General features: G+C 36.8%; 1 protein-coding gene across 2 annotated transcripts in view; it reads left to right on the forward strand.

Moving 5' to 3' along the window:
• Positions 1 to 17,045, forward strand: part of DLC1 (DLC1 Rho GTPase activating protein) — a 412,629-nt gene that overhangs the window by 114,405 nt on the left and 281,179 nt on the right. For both annotated transcript variants that reach the window (XM_082715488.1, XM_082715489.1), the window contains exon 4: positions 1,879 to 2,019. In XM_082715488.1, the coding sequence (XP_082571614.1) occupies positions 1,879 to 2,019 (141 nt within the window). The remainder of the gene's footprint in view (positions 1 to 1,878; positions 2,020 to 17,045) is intronic.

Consider the following 17,045-nt stretch of genomic DNA (forward strand, 5'->3'; position numbering starts at 1 on the left):
TTTTTTTTTATTTCAGTTATTGTATTCTTCAACTTTTCTTGGTTCTTTTTAATATTTTCTGTTTCTTTTTGAAGGTCTTACTGATCTCTTCCACTCTTTCTCTAGCCCAGTGAGCATGATTATGATCTTTAAATTCTTTATCAAGCATATTGCTTATGACTGTTTCATTTACTTATTTTTCTGAGGTTTTTTTCTTTTTCTTTAGGAGCATATTCCTAGCTCCCTAGTTTGCTTGACCTCCTTGGTTTGTTTCTATGGATTAGGTGAAGCAGCTGCTTCCCCTGAAGTTGAAGGAGTGTTATTGTGTATGGTATACCCTATGCAGATTGTGTGTGCTGTGACTCTTGCTGGTGGGCCAGAGCTGTGGCTGTATATGTTAGTTATTTTTTAAACCATGGCTTTTACAGAAAAGAATAAAGAAAAAAGAAAAAGAAAATAAATAAATAAATAAATAAATAAATAAAAGAAAGTAGTGAAATAAAAGAATAAAAGAAAGAAGAGAACAAGAAAGAACAAAATAAAAAAGAATAAAATCAAAACAAGACAAAAGACTCTCTATGACCACTGGACCCATCAGTTATGGCTTTATCATCTGCCTGGTATGGCATTAGGACCCTCCATTTATGATGTCTGAAACTTCTCCTCTTGGCAGCCAAATCCTGCTCTGGCCTAGACTTTTAAGGTTGAGGGGGAGAGAGCATTCCCACAATTCCTCAGCCCTTTTAAACTCTGGCTTCTCTTTTCTGTGCCCCAGCATGGGGCTGGTGTGAGTTGCAGACTCTGGGCTTCCTGGAGTTGCAAACTCACAGACATGACCGCACACTCTCATTTTGGTGTTTGGATCTCGCTGCACTCCAGGCTTTTAAGGTGGGAAGGGAATATAAACCGGCTTGTGCTCCAGCTCCTCTGACCCAGAGAGCTTTCCTGCAGCTCCTCTGCACTTGGCAGAGTTCTAATTTTCTGGCTAGTTGCTCTTTTAAGCCATGTTTTGTTTTTTGGGTTTTTTTGTTTTGTTTTGTTTTGTTTGTTTTGTTTTTTCTTCTGTGCCCAAGACAAAGGAGCCTGTTCCTGGTGCCTCAATGCTGTTCCTCCCCACTGCCATTTGCAGTGTTAGGAATGGAAGTTCCCTTTGTTACCATCCATCTTTCTTGCTGTTCTCTTGCCATGCTCTCTGTGTTTTGTTGTTCAGTAGCTGTTCAGTCAGTTTGTAGTTCTTCACAGGAATTGTTCTATTAATAGGCGTAGTTTGGTATGTTCTGTAGCGAAGGTGACTTCACAGTCTTCCTACATCACCGTCTTGAACCAGAACTCTAGTATACCCATTTCTAAATGAGGAAATTGAATCATACATGTCAAGTATGTTTCTTAGCACTCAAATAGCTCATAGTTTATTAGAGACATTTAAGCTAAATGATTCTAAGCCATTGTAGTGTCACCACAGAGGTCTGATGAGAACATAGAAGAAAATGAGGTGAAGAGAAATGAGACCTGTGTTTTCATTCGACGCGCGCAGTGACCCTGTTACATAGGAGAGTTAAGTGAGTTATTCAGGTCATTTAGTGAGTAAGGGTTATCAATGAGCTTCTACCTCCTGACTTCCTACAGTGCCCAGATAGCTCCCACTACTGCCCCTTCCAATTTTCAATAAGATGTTTCTCCAGTATTTGCCTTTTAAAATCAGAACTTCTGAAGAGTTATGGTTCTTTATTACAAAATCAAGCATGGTTATCGGCGACATGTCAGTGTCACTTGTCAGCAACCCTTTAGCATGTCAGTGTGTATTGGGAGTAGGAGGAGGTGGAAGGATGCTGGTAACAGGGGGAAAAGGCCTGCAGAGATCATGTACATGCCTTTCATATCAGTGCATTTTTTTAATAGGATCTGGAGTCGGGATCTGAGAGTGGAGGAGATACCATTTCAGTAAATCAGACACAAATGAATTTGTCATCTAACACTGAATCTACCAACTTACCATCTTCCACCCCAGTGACAAGTTCTGGAACCAAACCCAAGTCTACGGTAAGTTATAAATAATAACAGTCAGTTTTAACCTGAAATGCTGCTGATCATAAGGTAAGAGTTGATATCTTATCCATCCAATATAGAAGAAATATTCTTTGAGCCTGAGTTGCAATGACTTAATAGCATTTAATTAAGTGCGATCCAGCATGTGTTTTTTTGTTTGTTTGTTTGCTTTATACTGATAACACAGTATTTCACTGAAACAGGTCATGGTTCTAGAATTATGCAAAATATGGTATCAAATTGTGTTGCTGTATACTCAGATCATTAAGAAACTAAGAATAAAAAATCTAGAGACTATCCTCCCTGCATTATAACCCTGACGACATCACTTACCAGTCAGAAAAGCACCTAAGACTAGATAGATAGATAGAAATTTACACACATCATGATTTTTTGTGGGTATTAAATGACATAACTCAGGTAAAGCACTTAGTGAAATGCTTGGCACAGAATAAATACTGAGTAAATGTAAGTTACCATCATTATCATTATGACGCTTCATCAACTTTACAGTGCTACCAAAACAAATAAAAGGAGAATTACCACATATAATAATATAGCAGGGTGAATTGTAAATAAAAGGCATTTTCCTTTAAGTAAAAAAGTTGAACAGCTACAGGAAAGCAGTATTTGACTGTAAAAGGTAACATTTATGGAGGAAGTAATTACTACTTCAAATATCTGAAGTCCCAGCAGATCCAAAATAACTTTTCCTAGTTTAGTGAAAATCAAAGTGGCGTATTATTTTTTTAAATGCCCATGTTAGTTTAACACAGAGAAACAAGTTTGGATGACTTGTTTGCCTGACTTTAAAATAAAAGGCAAGTCTGAAATAGGACTCAAAAGAGAATACTCAGAATTTAAAACATGGTAGATATGTTCAACTGCAAGAATATCTAGAGACTTCTAATAGAACAAATATTTATTGAACATCTACTACATGTCATGCAGGACGCTCAATGCAAGAGTGGGAGTGGAGAAAAACATGTTTTCCATCTTTAAACAGCTCACACTCTAGCAAGGGTGGGTGGGCAAGTAAAGAGTGAAATACAGTATCATATTCTATGGTAGGGCTGTATAGATTGGAAAGATCAGGAACTACTTATCTGCTACATAATGCTATTGTAGGGTACAGTGAAAAAACAGCATCAAAAATAATGTGTATCAACAGGCAGACTGCAATGAATTCATGCTCTTCTTTTTCATAATGGATAAGAAGGTTCAAATGCAAAATTAAAATAGGAAACCAGATGATCTCACTTCATCACATTCTTATTGAAGTAAAAGGTAAAATCCTCTCAGCAGCTTTAACCTGAAGGTTTGGGAATCATTGGAGCATTGGCTTTTTGAACATTGGGATAGGTATGGGGCTGACATACAAGGAAAAAGTAGAAAGGAAGCTGAATTCCCTTGTTAAAAGTACTTATGCTTAAATTATCTTTTTAAAGCACCTGCTATTATCCTGAAGAGCAGTTCTTTTCTCTCATATTTTTCCATGTTCATCTTTTACTTTAGAATAATTACTATTGGTATCTGCTACTTCTCCCTTAAAACATACATATTTTAGTGTGTGGTCACCTTATAATTTGTAACAATTTATACACTTTATGCACAGTTCTGTCATTTTTCTTACGTATTCCCACATTTATAAATGTGCTCATGTTTATAAATGCATTTCCCCTGAGATATGTCTGTATATTTTTATGATAACCATCTACAGTAAATTTTTAGAATGAGAAACATAAAACCATCAGTGTTGGGGACTTTAATCCTTTAAAATACTTGAAGATGGGTCTGTTTTCAAATTTTTCATGTTTGCCATATTGATTGACCAAATTATTCACCCCACTGGCAAAATTAAGAAATACTAACATTGGGGCACCTGGATGGCTCAGTAGGTTAAGCATCTGCCTTCAATTCAGGTCATGATCTCAGGGTCCTAGGACCTAGCCCCACATCAGGCTCTGTGTTCAGCGGGGAGCCTGCTTCTCCTTCTTCCCCTGCATACCTCCCCCACCCCACTGCTGCTCTGTCTCTCTCAAATAAATAAAATCTTTTTTTTTAGAAGATTTTATTTATTTATTTGACAGAGATCACAAGTAGGCAGAAAGGCAGACAGAGAGGGGGGGGAAGCAGGTTCCCTGCTGAGCAGAGAGCCCGATGCGGGGCTCGATCCCAGGACCCTGAGACCATGACCTAAGCCAAAGGCAGAGAGGCTTTAACCCACTGAGCCACCCAGGAGCCCTCAAATAAATAAAATTTTTAAAAAAAGAAACACCAAAATCAATTGTTGAACAGAAACATACTTTTTCGTGCCCCTAAGACAAATATTTACTGAAAAGTTGTCAATATCGCATAAAATTATGACTGTCTACCCAGCTGTTCAGGTGTGTCTTGTTACCTGGGCATACCATCACGGCTTCATTGTGATGCCGCCGCTCATTAGTCAATGAGCACTGAGAATCATTATGCAGGGGACTGAGCCTCCAAACACAATATTCCACTTCAAGACAACCAAAAACTGCTTAACCCATCTTGACCAATACCACAGTCAATTAGAGAACTGTACATGGAACTCTGTCCAGCTACTGAACTATAATTTAGTAAAATTCTCTAGCAGGCCCTGAGAAGAACCCAGAAAGAAACACTCCACTGTCAAAGACAACTGACCTTTAGGAAATTTCTTAAAGAAAATGGCTAATAATGAAAATAGCGTGAAAAGCAGGCTTTTGTTTTGCGGGGGGGTGGGGGGTATTTTAATGTGTGTGTGTATGTGTGTGTGTGTATTTAATTTCATGTTATTATTGGTTTTGTTTCTTTTGAATACAGTTCTTTTTTACTATAGTTTGAAAATACTTCTTTGTGGGGGTCAATTCTGTTTCCAGTTTTTTTCTGGGTAGGAATATTAGAACAAAGAATTTTACCTATTTTGTGGAAGAGTAAACAGATACTTCCCCCCTCAATTTGGAACTTGGGAAATGATCTGTTTGTGTAATGGCAGTCTGGTTACTTTGTGAAAATAGAGAAAGCTCCTGTATCCTACAGAGCCCTTCTTTTCACCAGGAACTAAAATTTCAAATTTAATATTAAACAGAAACATTAAATTCTAAGAACACCTACATCTAACATCCACTCATAATGAACTAACCTTCTGCTCCATAATGTCATAATTTAACAAAATGTTTATTTTTATTTCAGAATTATTTAATGTTATATTTGATTTGCTGCTGTGAAATCTATTTATAATGGTGACTAACTACTACAAATATTTGGCTTTCCTTTTGTATGTAAGACCTCTGGGTTTCTACATGTCTATTTTTTCAGTAAGTTTTCTTTTTTATATGTATTATTAGAACAGGACCATTGAGTAACCTTCAGATTTTTCTTGAAGACTATATATCATGCCAAAGAGTGAGCATTAAAGTAGATTTCTGTGATGTATTTCACACAAAAATGAAAAAGTCAAAAGGTAGGACACCCAGCACCAAAAAACACATAAGAAAAAAGAGATCTAGTGCTTCGTGTCCAAACAAATCACCAATTTCTGTCTCCAAATCTGTGATTTGTTCTTTTGGAACAGTCCCATAATGCCTTTCTTGAGAGACACTTTCACAAACAACCCATGATCAGTCATATTACTTTTATACAAAGTACTCTGACTCATTATAGAAAGATATACTGGCATCCTTCTGGCCATGGTATCGGTTGGTTAAGTTGTTCCTGTATTCATTAATGTAGGGTTTTGCATGAAAGATTTCAAAGCAGGGCACTAAAACCTCAGGGGTTTTGTTGTTTTTTTTCTGAAGATACTTAAAAGTGTAGGTGTTCATTAAATTACTATTCATCATACATTTATGCAAAGAGAAAACAAGCTCTAGATAACAAGGAAAACGTATTTCATTTGTAGAGTAAGTAACTGGAGGAAAAGGGACAATCTAGCAGTCTGTAGAATAACCCAAGAGCATCATTAAGAGCAATGCAAGGATATGTTTTCAATTTAGTCTAAATTCCCCTTCCCTCTTTGTCCCAGAAACTCCCTTACTTGCCTTGTGATAGAATTCTAATAACAGTGATGAAACCCTCAATCATTTGGGCATGTTGGAACCACAGCTAGACAGAGCAGCTTTGAGAATGTCCTAAACGATCTAAAAGAATTTTGAAACATATTGGCATTCATATCAGAATGTATTAAGTACTAGAAAATAACCCTTTTATTGAAGACATCAAAAACAGCAGAAATTATTAACTGTCATTATTGTAATTACTACAGAGTAAAAAAGACAGATACATCTTATTTTAGCTCAAGGTGGCAACAGTGGGTCTAATTCTGCAGATTGAATACACCCCTTATCTTTTCATCATTACTACCAAAATAGCAAAGGGATAGATGAGGGAAAACATCAGCTGGTGGAAGGACAGGAACTTGGAGCAGGCAGCCGGACACCCAGCCAAACACTGCCAACTTCTTTAGAGAGCGGTTCAGAATAAATCTTGCCTAAGGCCTGCCACAGTGTGATGAAAATAGAGCTCAGGAGTATGCCCTGACTAGAGTTCATGATCATTTCTAGATGACTTTTAAAAAGACTCCCAATACTACAATCAACCTAATAGTCCAACTGCTTTTACTGACAGTTCCAAAACTTGCACGATCTGTTCTATTGTTGAAGAGAACAGTCTCTCAATATGATCCCCAAGACAACCGTTTATGCTATGGTCAGTTTAGTGAGGCATTTACTGCAATGTATCATTTTTCTCCACTCTGCATGATAGAAACAAAATAGTAATTTTCCGGTCTGGCATTTACTTGTCAATAGCATTGTCTTCCCTAAAAGGTATAAATGTTTTGAGATGCAGGGAAATGAAGGTGATGATGGCACTATGTAGGAATTTTGACATCTTATTTTTAATAAATGTTATTTAACTTCAATTCTTTAAAAAACAGGATCTTATTTTCCCCTCTTTCAGTTAATGTGATCTGGTCACATCTACACTGTTCTTGAAATTATCAGTTTATATTTTCGCCACTGTGCATAGGAGATCCATAAATGGTCACTCGTAGTATTTCTATGAATCTATATCTCTTCATGGTAGAAAGCATAGACAACAAGAATATGAGCTTTAAGAAAGTTTTATTTAGGGCTCCTGGGTGGCTCAGTGGGGCAAGCCTCTGCTTTTGGCTCAGGTCATGATCTCAGTGTCCTGGGATGGAGCCCCACATTGGGGGCCTCCTTCCCTTCCTCTCTCTCTACCTGCCTCTCTGCCTACTTGTGATCTCTGTCTGTCATATAAATAAATAAAATAAAATCTTTAAAAGAAAGGAAGTTTTATCTAGGTAATAATTATGGAGAAAAGCATTGCCTATGTAATAATAATTATGGAGAAAAGCATTGCCTACATAATAATAATATCAAATATAAAAAAGACAAACATTTATAAGGACAAACATTTATATGCGTGGCAGACACTGTATTATGGACTACCGAGGCATAGTTCATTGAATCCTCACAGCAGCCTTTTAGGTAGATGCTATGATTTCCTAGAGTTCACAGATGAGGAAACTAATGTTTACAATGGCAGCTCTGAGTTGCCTAGGACCTCACCGCTTAGGAAGGGATGGGGCCGGGATGGCCCTGAGATCTTCCATGCTCCTAAACACTGCTTTACGCAGAGATTCACCTGCCAGCCACCTGGCTTCAGAATCAACATAAATTGGTTTGAGAGGTTTTATGTTGGAAACAAATTGTCACTGATGTTTGAGTTGTCAGAGTGCCCAACCCAGCTTCATCGCACAGTAAAGAACCAGTTTGTCAGAGCATGGCATAGGTCATATTGTTCTAACATCATTTTCTAAATCATCTGTCTACCATATATTTTTTACATGTGTTTGGGTATGTATGTATACACACATGCATACACACACATGTGTATTAAATTATACATATATGTGTATGTTTATGTGTGTGTATCATAAAATACATACATATATTTGTGTATGTATTTATACACACATACATTCCCTGGTGTTATTTTCCAAACACCTTCATTGAGTAATTTTTAACCAAATGGTTCGATTTTTAATGAAACCAAATTTGTAATTTTTAAGTTTTTATATAGCCATAAAATTATTATTTAGTATAAGTATTTATAATATATTAATTTTGTATGAGACTATTTCTCAGGAAAAACACAGATAGTATAAAGGCATATTTATTCATTGTTACCATATGTGGGGTGTGGTGATGTCTTTATCTGGGATAGAAGATTTAAGGTTTGACAAAGTTTGAGAAAGGGCTTCTAAAGGGAAGCTCATAAGGTAGAAGACAGAGGTTAATGGACACCTTTGACAACCAATAATCAACTTAATTGTTGCTTCTGTAATAGGAGGACTTCCATGTAGGCTGGTTAAAAATAAAAAATAGAAAGCTTATGAAGTACTGTTTTGATAGAGAACAATTTATTAGAGATGTCAAGGACAGTCTGATTGGGAGTATGATATTAATTATGATGAATTAGCCACACAAGATTTAAAAAAGAATTCTTAACTCGGAATTTATGGGTGAATTTAAGAGGGTGCCTGAACCCTTTGAAGTTGTATTTTAAATTATATATACACACACCAGCATTTACGTGTGGGAAGGCTGTCAGTATCTGCATCAGATTGTCAGACTCTCCAAGCCTGCCATAAAGAAATGCTCATCTGAGATTTGGTTTTTTCTCTATTTGTTTTTTAATTAACATATGCTGTATTGTTTGCTTCAGGGGTACAGGTCTGTGAATCATCAGTCTTACAAAACTCACAGCACACACCATAGCCCCTACCCTCCCCAGTGTCTATCACCCAGCCACCGTATACTTCCCCTCCCAACCCCCCAGCAACCCTCAGTTTGTTTCCTGAGATTAGGAGTCTCTTATGGTTTGTCTCCCTCCCTGGTCCCATCTTGTTTCATTTTTTTCTCTCCCTTCCCCCCATGACCCTCTACCCTGCCTCTCAAATTCCTCATATCAGGGAGAGCATATGATCATTGTCTTTCTCTGATTGACTTATTTCACTTACTGTAATACCCTCTAGTTCCATCCACATTGTTGCAAATGACAAGATTTCAGGGGTTTTTTGACGGCTGCATAGTATTCCTGTGTGTGTGTGTGTGTGTGTGTGTACGTACACACCACATCTTCTTTATCCATTCATCCATTCATGGACATCTAGGTTCTTTCCATAGTTTGGCTTTTGTGGACATTGCTTCTATAAACATTCGAGTGCACATGCCCCTTCAGATCACTACGTTTGTATCTTTGGGGTAAATACCCAGTAGTGCGATTCCTGGGTCATAGGTTAGCTCTATTTTCAACTTTCTGAGGAACCTCCATGCTGCTTTCCAGAGTGGTTGCACCAGCTTGCATTCCCACCAACAGTGTAGGAATGGTCCCCTTTCTCCGCATCCTCACCAACATCTGTCATTTCCTGACTTGTTAATTTTAGCCATTCTGACTGGTGTGAGGTGGTATCTCACTGTGGTTTTGATTTCTATTTCCCTGATGCCGAGTGATGTGGAGCATTTTTTCATGTGTCTGTTGGCCATTTGGATGTCTCCTTTGCATAGATGTCTGTTCATGTCTTTATCTCTTGATTGGATAATTTGTTCTTTAGGTGTTGAGTTTAAGTTCTTTATAGATTTTGGATACTAGCCCTTTACCTGATATGTCATTTGCGAGTATCTTCTCCCATTCTGTCAGTTGTCTTTTGGTTTTGTTGACTGTTTTCCTTTGTTGTGCAAAAGCTTTTGATCTTGATGAAGTCCCAATAGTTCATTTTTGCCCTTGCTTCCCTTGCCTTTGGTTGGTGTTTCTAGGAACAAGTTGCTGTGGCTGAGGTCGAGGTTGCTGCCTGTGTTCTCCTCAAGGATTTAGATGGATTCCTGTCTCACATTGAGGTCTTTCATCCATTTTGAGTCTATTTTTGTGTGTGGTGTAAGGAAGTGATCCAGTTCCATTCTTCTACATGTGGCTGTTCAATTTTCCCAACACCATTTGTTGAAGAGACTGTCTTTTTTCCACTGGACATTCTTTCCTGCTTTGTTGAGGATTAGTTGACCGTAGAGTTGAGGGTCCACTTCTGGGCTCTCTATTTTGTTCATTGATCTATGTGGCTGTTTTTGTGCCAGTACCGTACTGTCTTGATGATGACAGCTTTGTAATAGAGCTTGAAATTCAGAAGTGTGACACCACCAACTTTGGCATTCTTTTTCTACATTGCTCTGGCTATTTGGGGTCTTTTCTGTTTCCATATAAATTTTAGGATTATTTGTTCCTTTTTTTTTTTTTAAATTGATGGCATTTTGATTGGGATTGTGTTAAATGTGTAGATTGCTTTAGGTAGCATAGACATTTTTACAATATTTGTTCTTCTAGTCCATGAGCATGGAACGTTTTTCCATTTCTTTGTGTCTTCCTCAACTTCTTCCATGAGTACTTTATAGTTTTCTTAGTACAGATTCTTTGTCTCTTTGGTTAGGTTTATTCCTAGGTATCTTACGGTTTGGGGCGCAATTGTAAATGGGATTGACTCCTTAATTTCTCTTTCTTCTGTCTTGCTGTTGGTGTATAGAAATGCAACAGATTTCTGTGCATTGATTTTATATCCTGACACTTTACTGAATTCCTGTATGAGTTCTAGCAGTTTGGGAGTGGAGTCTTTTGGATTTTCCATATAAAGTATCATATCATCTGCAAAGAGTGAGAGTTTGACTTCTTCTTTGCCAATTCGGATGCTTTTTATCTCTTTCTGTTGTCTGATTGCTGAGGCTAGGACTTCTAGTACTGTGTTGAATAGCAGTGGTAAGAGCGGACAACCCTGCTATGTTCCTGATCAAGAAAGGATGCTCTACTTTGTCAAATGCTTTTTCAGCATCTATTGAGAGTGTCATAGGTCATTTGAGTTTTGATGATTCAATCAGTTATCTGGTGAAGATACCTGATGAACATGAGAACACCTTTGTTACAAATAAAATACTTCAGGCACATTGACAGGAATTATTTCTTTCAGGCTTATTTCCTGGTAGAGAATTCCACATAGCCTTTTTGCAATAAATTGGGCTATGCTTCATGGATTCTTGAAAGCCAATTTTCCTATGGGAAAAAACACCATTGGCATCTTTCTCAATTATATAGAATTTCAATAAAATTAAAAGTGATCCAAGAAAGAAAAGAAAAATCATCAGGATTTTCCCATAATAGTTTCAGTGTAAATCAAATTTTGTATCTGAATGTAATCACATATCTTATACATATGATCATTAAGCCAACCTCATTATGTTAGTGATATATTAAAAGACAGGCCTTAAAACTGAAAACAAGAATATAGATTCTGGAGTCCAAATCATATCATTTTAAGGTATCTCATAAAACCCAATTCATACAAGGAATTTTAGTACTATTTGTATTTTGTTTTACCAGAGTATTACGTACTATATTTTTAAATTATATACAATATTATATACTATATTTTTGTTTAAATGGTTATCAGTTGGTTATTTTTAACACAATTGGTAAATTTCCCTAATGCTGTCCATTATTTAAAACAAAATAGAGGGATAAAACATTATTGTCTTCTTTACAAAGAGGAACTGCCAATACTCCTTTTTACTGAAGGCTGGGGGGAAATGCAAGATGATATATAAAATTAATTAGAATTTAATAATATTTCATAATGTCACATAAGTAAATAGTCAGCAAAGGAAAAATGACACACATAGAATTTTTAAAGTTTAAGTCAGCCTCTTCTGAAACATCAAAAAAATTGAATTAGTACAGTTTACCATTAATAAACGCAAAAATGTGATGGTCTTAGAAAAATGCCTTTGATTGTAATGCTTTTGAATGTGGAAATTTAACTCTGACACAGAAAAGCAGTAACATTAAAGTATGTGGATTTTTAAAGAAATATTTCTTTGTTCACTAAGATCCTCATTGTTTATGAGAAAGAAAAATAAAGCAAAATTTATAGCTTTTTAAGGAAAAACTGAGCCACTAAAGAGCTGGAAAAAATGTTTTTGAAAAGGGCATCATTCTGTTATTATTATGAAATATTTCTTAGAATTCAGTGATTGTAAAGCTTAGAGGAACACATTCACATATTCTGGATTTTGAAATAATAAATATGTAATTCATTAACCTTGGGCTTTGAAAAATAGAAATATTTTTATGGTCGTTTTCTTTTATATTTAAAATAAATTCAAAATCCTCTCATTTCTTATGTTTGAAGATACTGACATCTGTTTCTAATGCATTTACACAGTAATTCATGACAGTCTTGCTTGGGATGGGTTATTTGATCTCCACAATGACCTCCTCACAACAGTTTTTTCACTTTGAAACTAGAAGTTTCGTTTTGTTGAAAATAAGCGTAACTTGTACCCAGATTCACTGATCCTTAATACTAAACACTGGGTGCATGGTATTGAAAGAATTTTTTGAGTTGGCAAAAACGTTTTTCTATCTTGTTTGTGTTTATTTTATAATAATCTAGTTAATTAGTTCAGAGGAGAATTCCTAAAACGAAAAAAAAAAATGAGGAACATGAGGGGGAGGAATGGCATACATAGGATCATGGGACAGTTAGAACTGAATAGATTCCATTAGGGAAAAATAAAAAATCATCTCTGCAATCTGAGGTTTTAGTCATATGAATAGTACTTTTGTGTGTTATCATCATTACAATGAGAAAAATTTACTTTTTCCATGTGCTGATGCTACTTCTCAAATCCAGCTCATATTTTCATCCAAGAGCAATAACAACTTCCAGTTATTTCTGGGCAATGTAAAATGGCAAGCCAGCAGCGTGCCACATCACAGCAACCAAGAATATAATTCATAGCACTGAGCAGTAATAATAACCACTAAGTCGTTTTCACAGTCCTCCCTCTCTTCCTTTCAGACCTCGCTGTCCCAAAGCTCTAAGTACATATTCAATATGCCCCCCCCTTTTTTTGCTTTTCCACTCTGATTGATAATTAATTTTAGCCCTGGCATTTGTTGGCTTCAACACTCAACTTCTTAAAGACAGTTGAAGTCAGTTGAAGTGTTGAACCAAGGACTCCATGGGAATATTCAGTAGCACTTACACAAAGTTAGGGCCTCCTAAGCTCTAGCTGTGAGCTGTCTACAACATAACAAACTTCTTTTTTATTTTTTTATAGATTTTATTTATTTATTTGACAGACAGAGATCACAAGTAGGCAGAGAGGCAGGCAGAGAGAGAGAGAGAGAGAAGCAGGCTCCCCGCTGAGCAGAGAGCCTGATGCGGGACTCGATCCCAGGACCCTGAGATCATGACCCGAGCTGAAGGCAGTGGCCTAACCCACTGAGCCACCCAGGCGCCCCAACATAACAAACTTCTAAATGAAAAAATAAAAACATGTACCATGCATTTGGATATTCTGAACCTCACGCTTATAAACATTTGGAATCATATAACAAAAATATGAAAGTAAAGGAATTTTTTATTTTCAATTCATGATGTCCTAAAACACCATCGCTTGAAAAATACCAATATTCCTGACTCTTTTAGGTGTTTAGTGAACATTTTGTATGCTAATTTTGTTTTTTACATTATTCTTTACATTATTGTCAGCACTGCCATTTTTAGTGATTGTTTCTTTCCACTTAATAACTTAGTGTAATCCAGATGAATTCTGTATTTGTAAACTCCTTCCAAGTAAAATCAGTTGATGTTCATGAAAATGACTCTCATTGTTTCCTGTTCACTGTAAATTGTTTTATCCATTTTATTTTGTTGTTGATTTATTTTGAAGGCCCCATCTTTGTTTGTAAATACTATAGTAATTCATCAAATGGGCACTTATCAAATTATCCATAATGTAAAATGCAGAGAATCCTACAGACAGCCAAAACTAACCTAATGAATCAGTGCTGTTTAGAATGTGCTCTGGGACCACCCCCCCCACCACCAAAACTGCCTTCCTCCACTTGCCCCGACCAGATTTATTTACTTTTAGCTCTTTTACATATTGGCCTTATGAATGAGAGCTTCTTTGGTCAATCCATAGCATAGATTTTGTCCAAATCCTAGACTAAACGAACTATAGAAGTGAGAAAATGTTGAAGAATCTGTGTGTGTGTGTGTGTGTGTGTGTGTGTGTGTGTGTCCGTCCAGAGAGCCTGTGATATGTATCTACTCCATTTCTAAGATCGTATGGTGAAACTGCCCCTAGAGCTTCCATGCTACTAGGGCAAGATCTTCACTCCTAAAGCTTTATCCTCACTGAGGCCCGAACTCTGGGAAATAAGGAATAAGAAAGTGTGAGAGAGAGAATCCTGTCTGGATTAGAAAAACTTTTGACTTCACCTGGGTCTGGACTTTTGCTGGCCCAGTTCATTAAGGTTTAAGCGTGAAACAAATTCTATACTTCAGCACATGGGTTGTAGATAGATAGGTTTGTTTGCCTTTTTGTTTGTTTGCTTATTTTTTTACTTTGTTTCTGTTGGGGAATAAAGTCAGATTTTAAATAACTCTTAACAGATTAACATTCAGAACTCAGAACTAGTAGAATTTCCACTTAGATATATTTCCTAAGCAATATTACCTAAGTATTTAATTTTACCCTTGGTATTTTGTGATATCAAAATTATATATCACTTCCCTATTTGTAAAACATATGTTTTACAAGTATATATGATATATATATCATATAGTGTATGATATATATAGTGTTTATTATATATAACACTACAGTGGACAGTTCTGTACACATTTTTGCCTGTATTTCCAGTATTCTCTTAGTAGGTTCATAGACCAAAAAGGAATTACATATTTGTTAAGGGGAAATTTTTTTATTACTAGTAATAATGATCTTTTCTTATATTTATCAGACATTTGTACATGTTATTTTAATAAAAAGGTAAAGAACAATATTAGTAACCATGTGTAATAACTGATATAGTCATGGCTTCATAAAATTATTCTACATTTTTCTTAAAGGCATTTTTGGTAGGTGAACTATAATACAATTAAGGTTATGAACATTAATTTTATGAAATCCAGTTCTTTTTTTTTTTTTTTCCAAGAAGCTATAAGAACTTGCTATAGGTTTGTGTAAGCTACTGCCCTAGGCACTGGTATAGAATTTAAGAAAAAGGGTTGGAGGAGACGACATGATTGGCATCTCTGGAATCAGACTCTGGGACCAAGAATTGCCTGGGGAAGCTGTATTGGTGAGGGTTTCTGGGAGATAGATTTGTATGGAAGTGAGGAAGGCCAAACTGATCAGAAGGCAGAGTTGGTTCAGATGTACTATAGTAACAGCTGTGGCCTTAGCTGATTGTATTAGAGATCTCTGGAGCTGGGTGACCCTTCAGCACTGTCCCAAATTGAGGAACGGGGTTAGGTCCTTGCACCAGCCAATCAGTCAGTCTTAGGCTGAGCCTAGAAAGTGATAAAACTTTGAGGGAGGCAGTTCCTTGCTGCCAGGGACATTTCCCACATTGACAACAGCAAGGGAGCTGATGCACTGTCCGGAAGAGGGAGTAGCTCTGCAGTCTCCACCACACATGCCCGTGACCTTCACCTTCGTAGGGTTGTAGGGTGCACTCTCTGGTGCGAGCAGCAAATACCCAAATGCGTGGGTATGAAAAGATGTTAACAAGAACCAAAGTATAGTTATGGAGACCCAGAGGGAACAACCATAAGGAACAGGAAAGATGCAGGCTAATATACTGTTGAAGGTATATACTGTGGAACCCTTAGAGATTGAAAACTGACCTTTTGCAAAGGATTACGCAAAGGAAAAAATTAAAAGTGGATTCAAGATTTACATCTTAAAGAAGACAATGGTATGGCCATTGACTGAGGGAATAAAGAAGCAGAGACAAGAATAAGGAGAAGAAAAAGCAAGGGGCTTTTTATGTGTTGTTTTGTTCTGCTTTTTAAAGATTTTATTTATATATTTGACAGAGAGAAACACAGAGAGAAAGGGAACACAAGCAGGGGGAGTGGGTGAGGGAGGAGCAGGCTTCCCACTGAGCAGGGAGCCAGATGCAGGGCTGGATCCCAGGACCCTGGGATCATGACCTGAGCTGAAAACAACTCAGCCACTCGGGAGCCCCAGGGTTTTTAAATTAATCTTATTTTAAGGTATAATTTACATACAATAAAATATATCCAATTTAAGTGTGCATACCTCTAGAATGTTTTTGGTAATAATGAAAAAAAGAAAAACAAAGGCTAGCAGAGGATGTTTTATTTATTTATTTTTTTGCGTTGTTTTATTGTTTTCCAGGAATGTGATCTTAGCTAAACATACGCTATCCAATAAAATTAAATCACAAAACAAAATTTTTTATTACACCTTCCACAGTAAACACCCATGTCAGCTGCTTTTCTCCCTCCTTGATTAGACAAAAACTCAGAGACTCCCATGAGTCTTACTAGACACTCTAAAGTAATATAATCACTTAAAATCCAAAATGTAGCAGTCATAAATCAGAAAGGAGAATGTTTATTTTCTATAATAATCAACATTTCAATCTTCCTTTCTCTGTGAGGCTTCTCCCCTCTTTCCTAGTTGGTCCTGCTGAAGGCAGGTGTCTGCCTACAGCTAGGCAAGGTAGGGAGTGAGGGTTCAGCTTCCTTCTCCTGCCTAGCTCACCCTGTGCATTACTGGCTAGCAACTGGGTCACAAGAGGTGGGGTGGCATGAAGGACAGAAAAGTTCTCACTGGATGCACATGAATGCTCTGTGGCCCTGGAAGATATTTAAAAAACCGTTACCTGCAATAATCAGTTATCTGTTGCTGTGTAACAAAGCATATTGAAACTTTGCAGCCTAAAATAATTATTATTATTTCTCACAGTCTAATAATTAGTTCAGAATCAGAAACCTGTATGCTCTTCTAGTTTAAGGTATCTCATGAGATTACAGTCAAATGTCTGCTGGTACAGTCATCTATCGGCCTTACAGTGGCTGCAAGATCTGTTTGTAAATTGGCTTACTCATGTGACTGGGA

The sequence above is a fragment of the Mustela nivalis genome (assembly GCF_964662115.1).
Source record: "Mustela nivalis genome assembly, chromosome: 20".
In the NCBI taxonomy this organism is placed as follows: Eukaryota; Metazoa; Chordata; class Mammalia; order Carnivora; family Mustelidae; genus Mustela; species Mustela nivalis.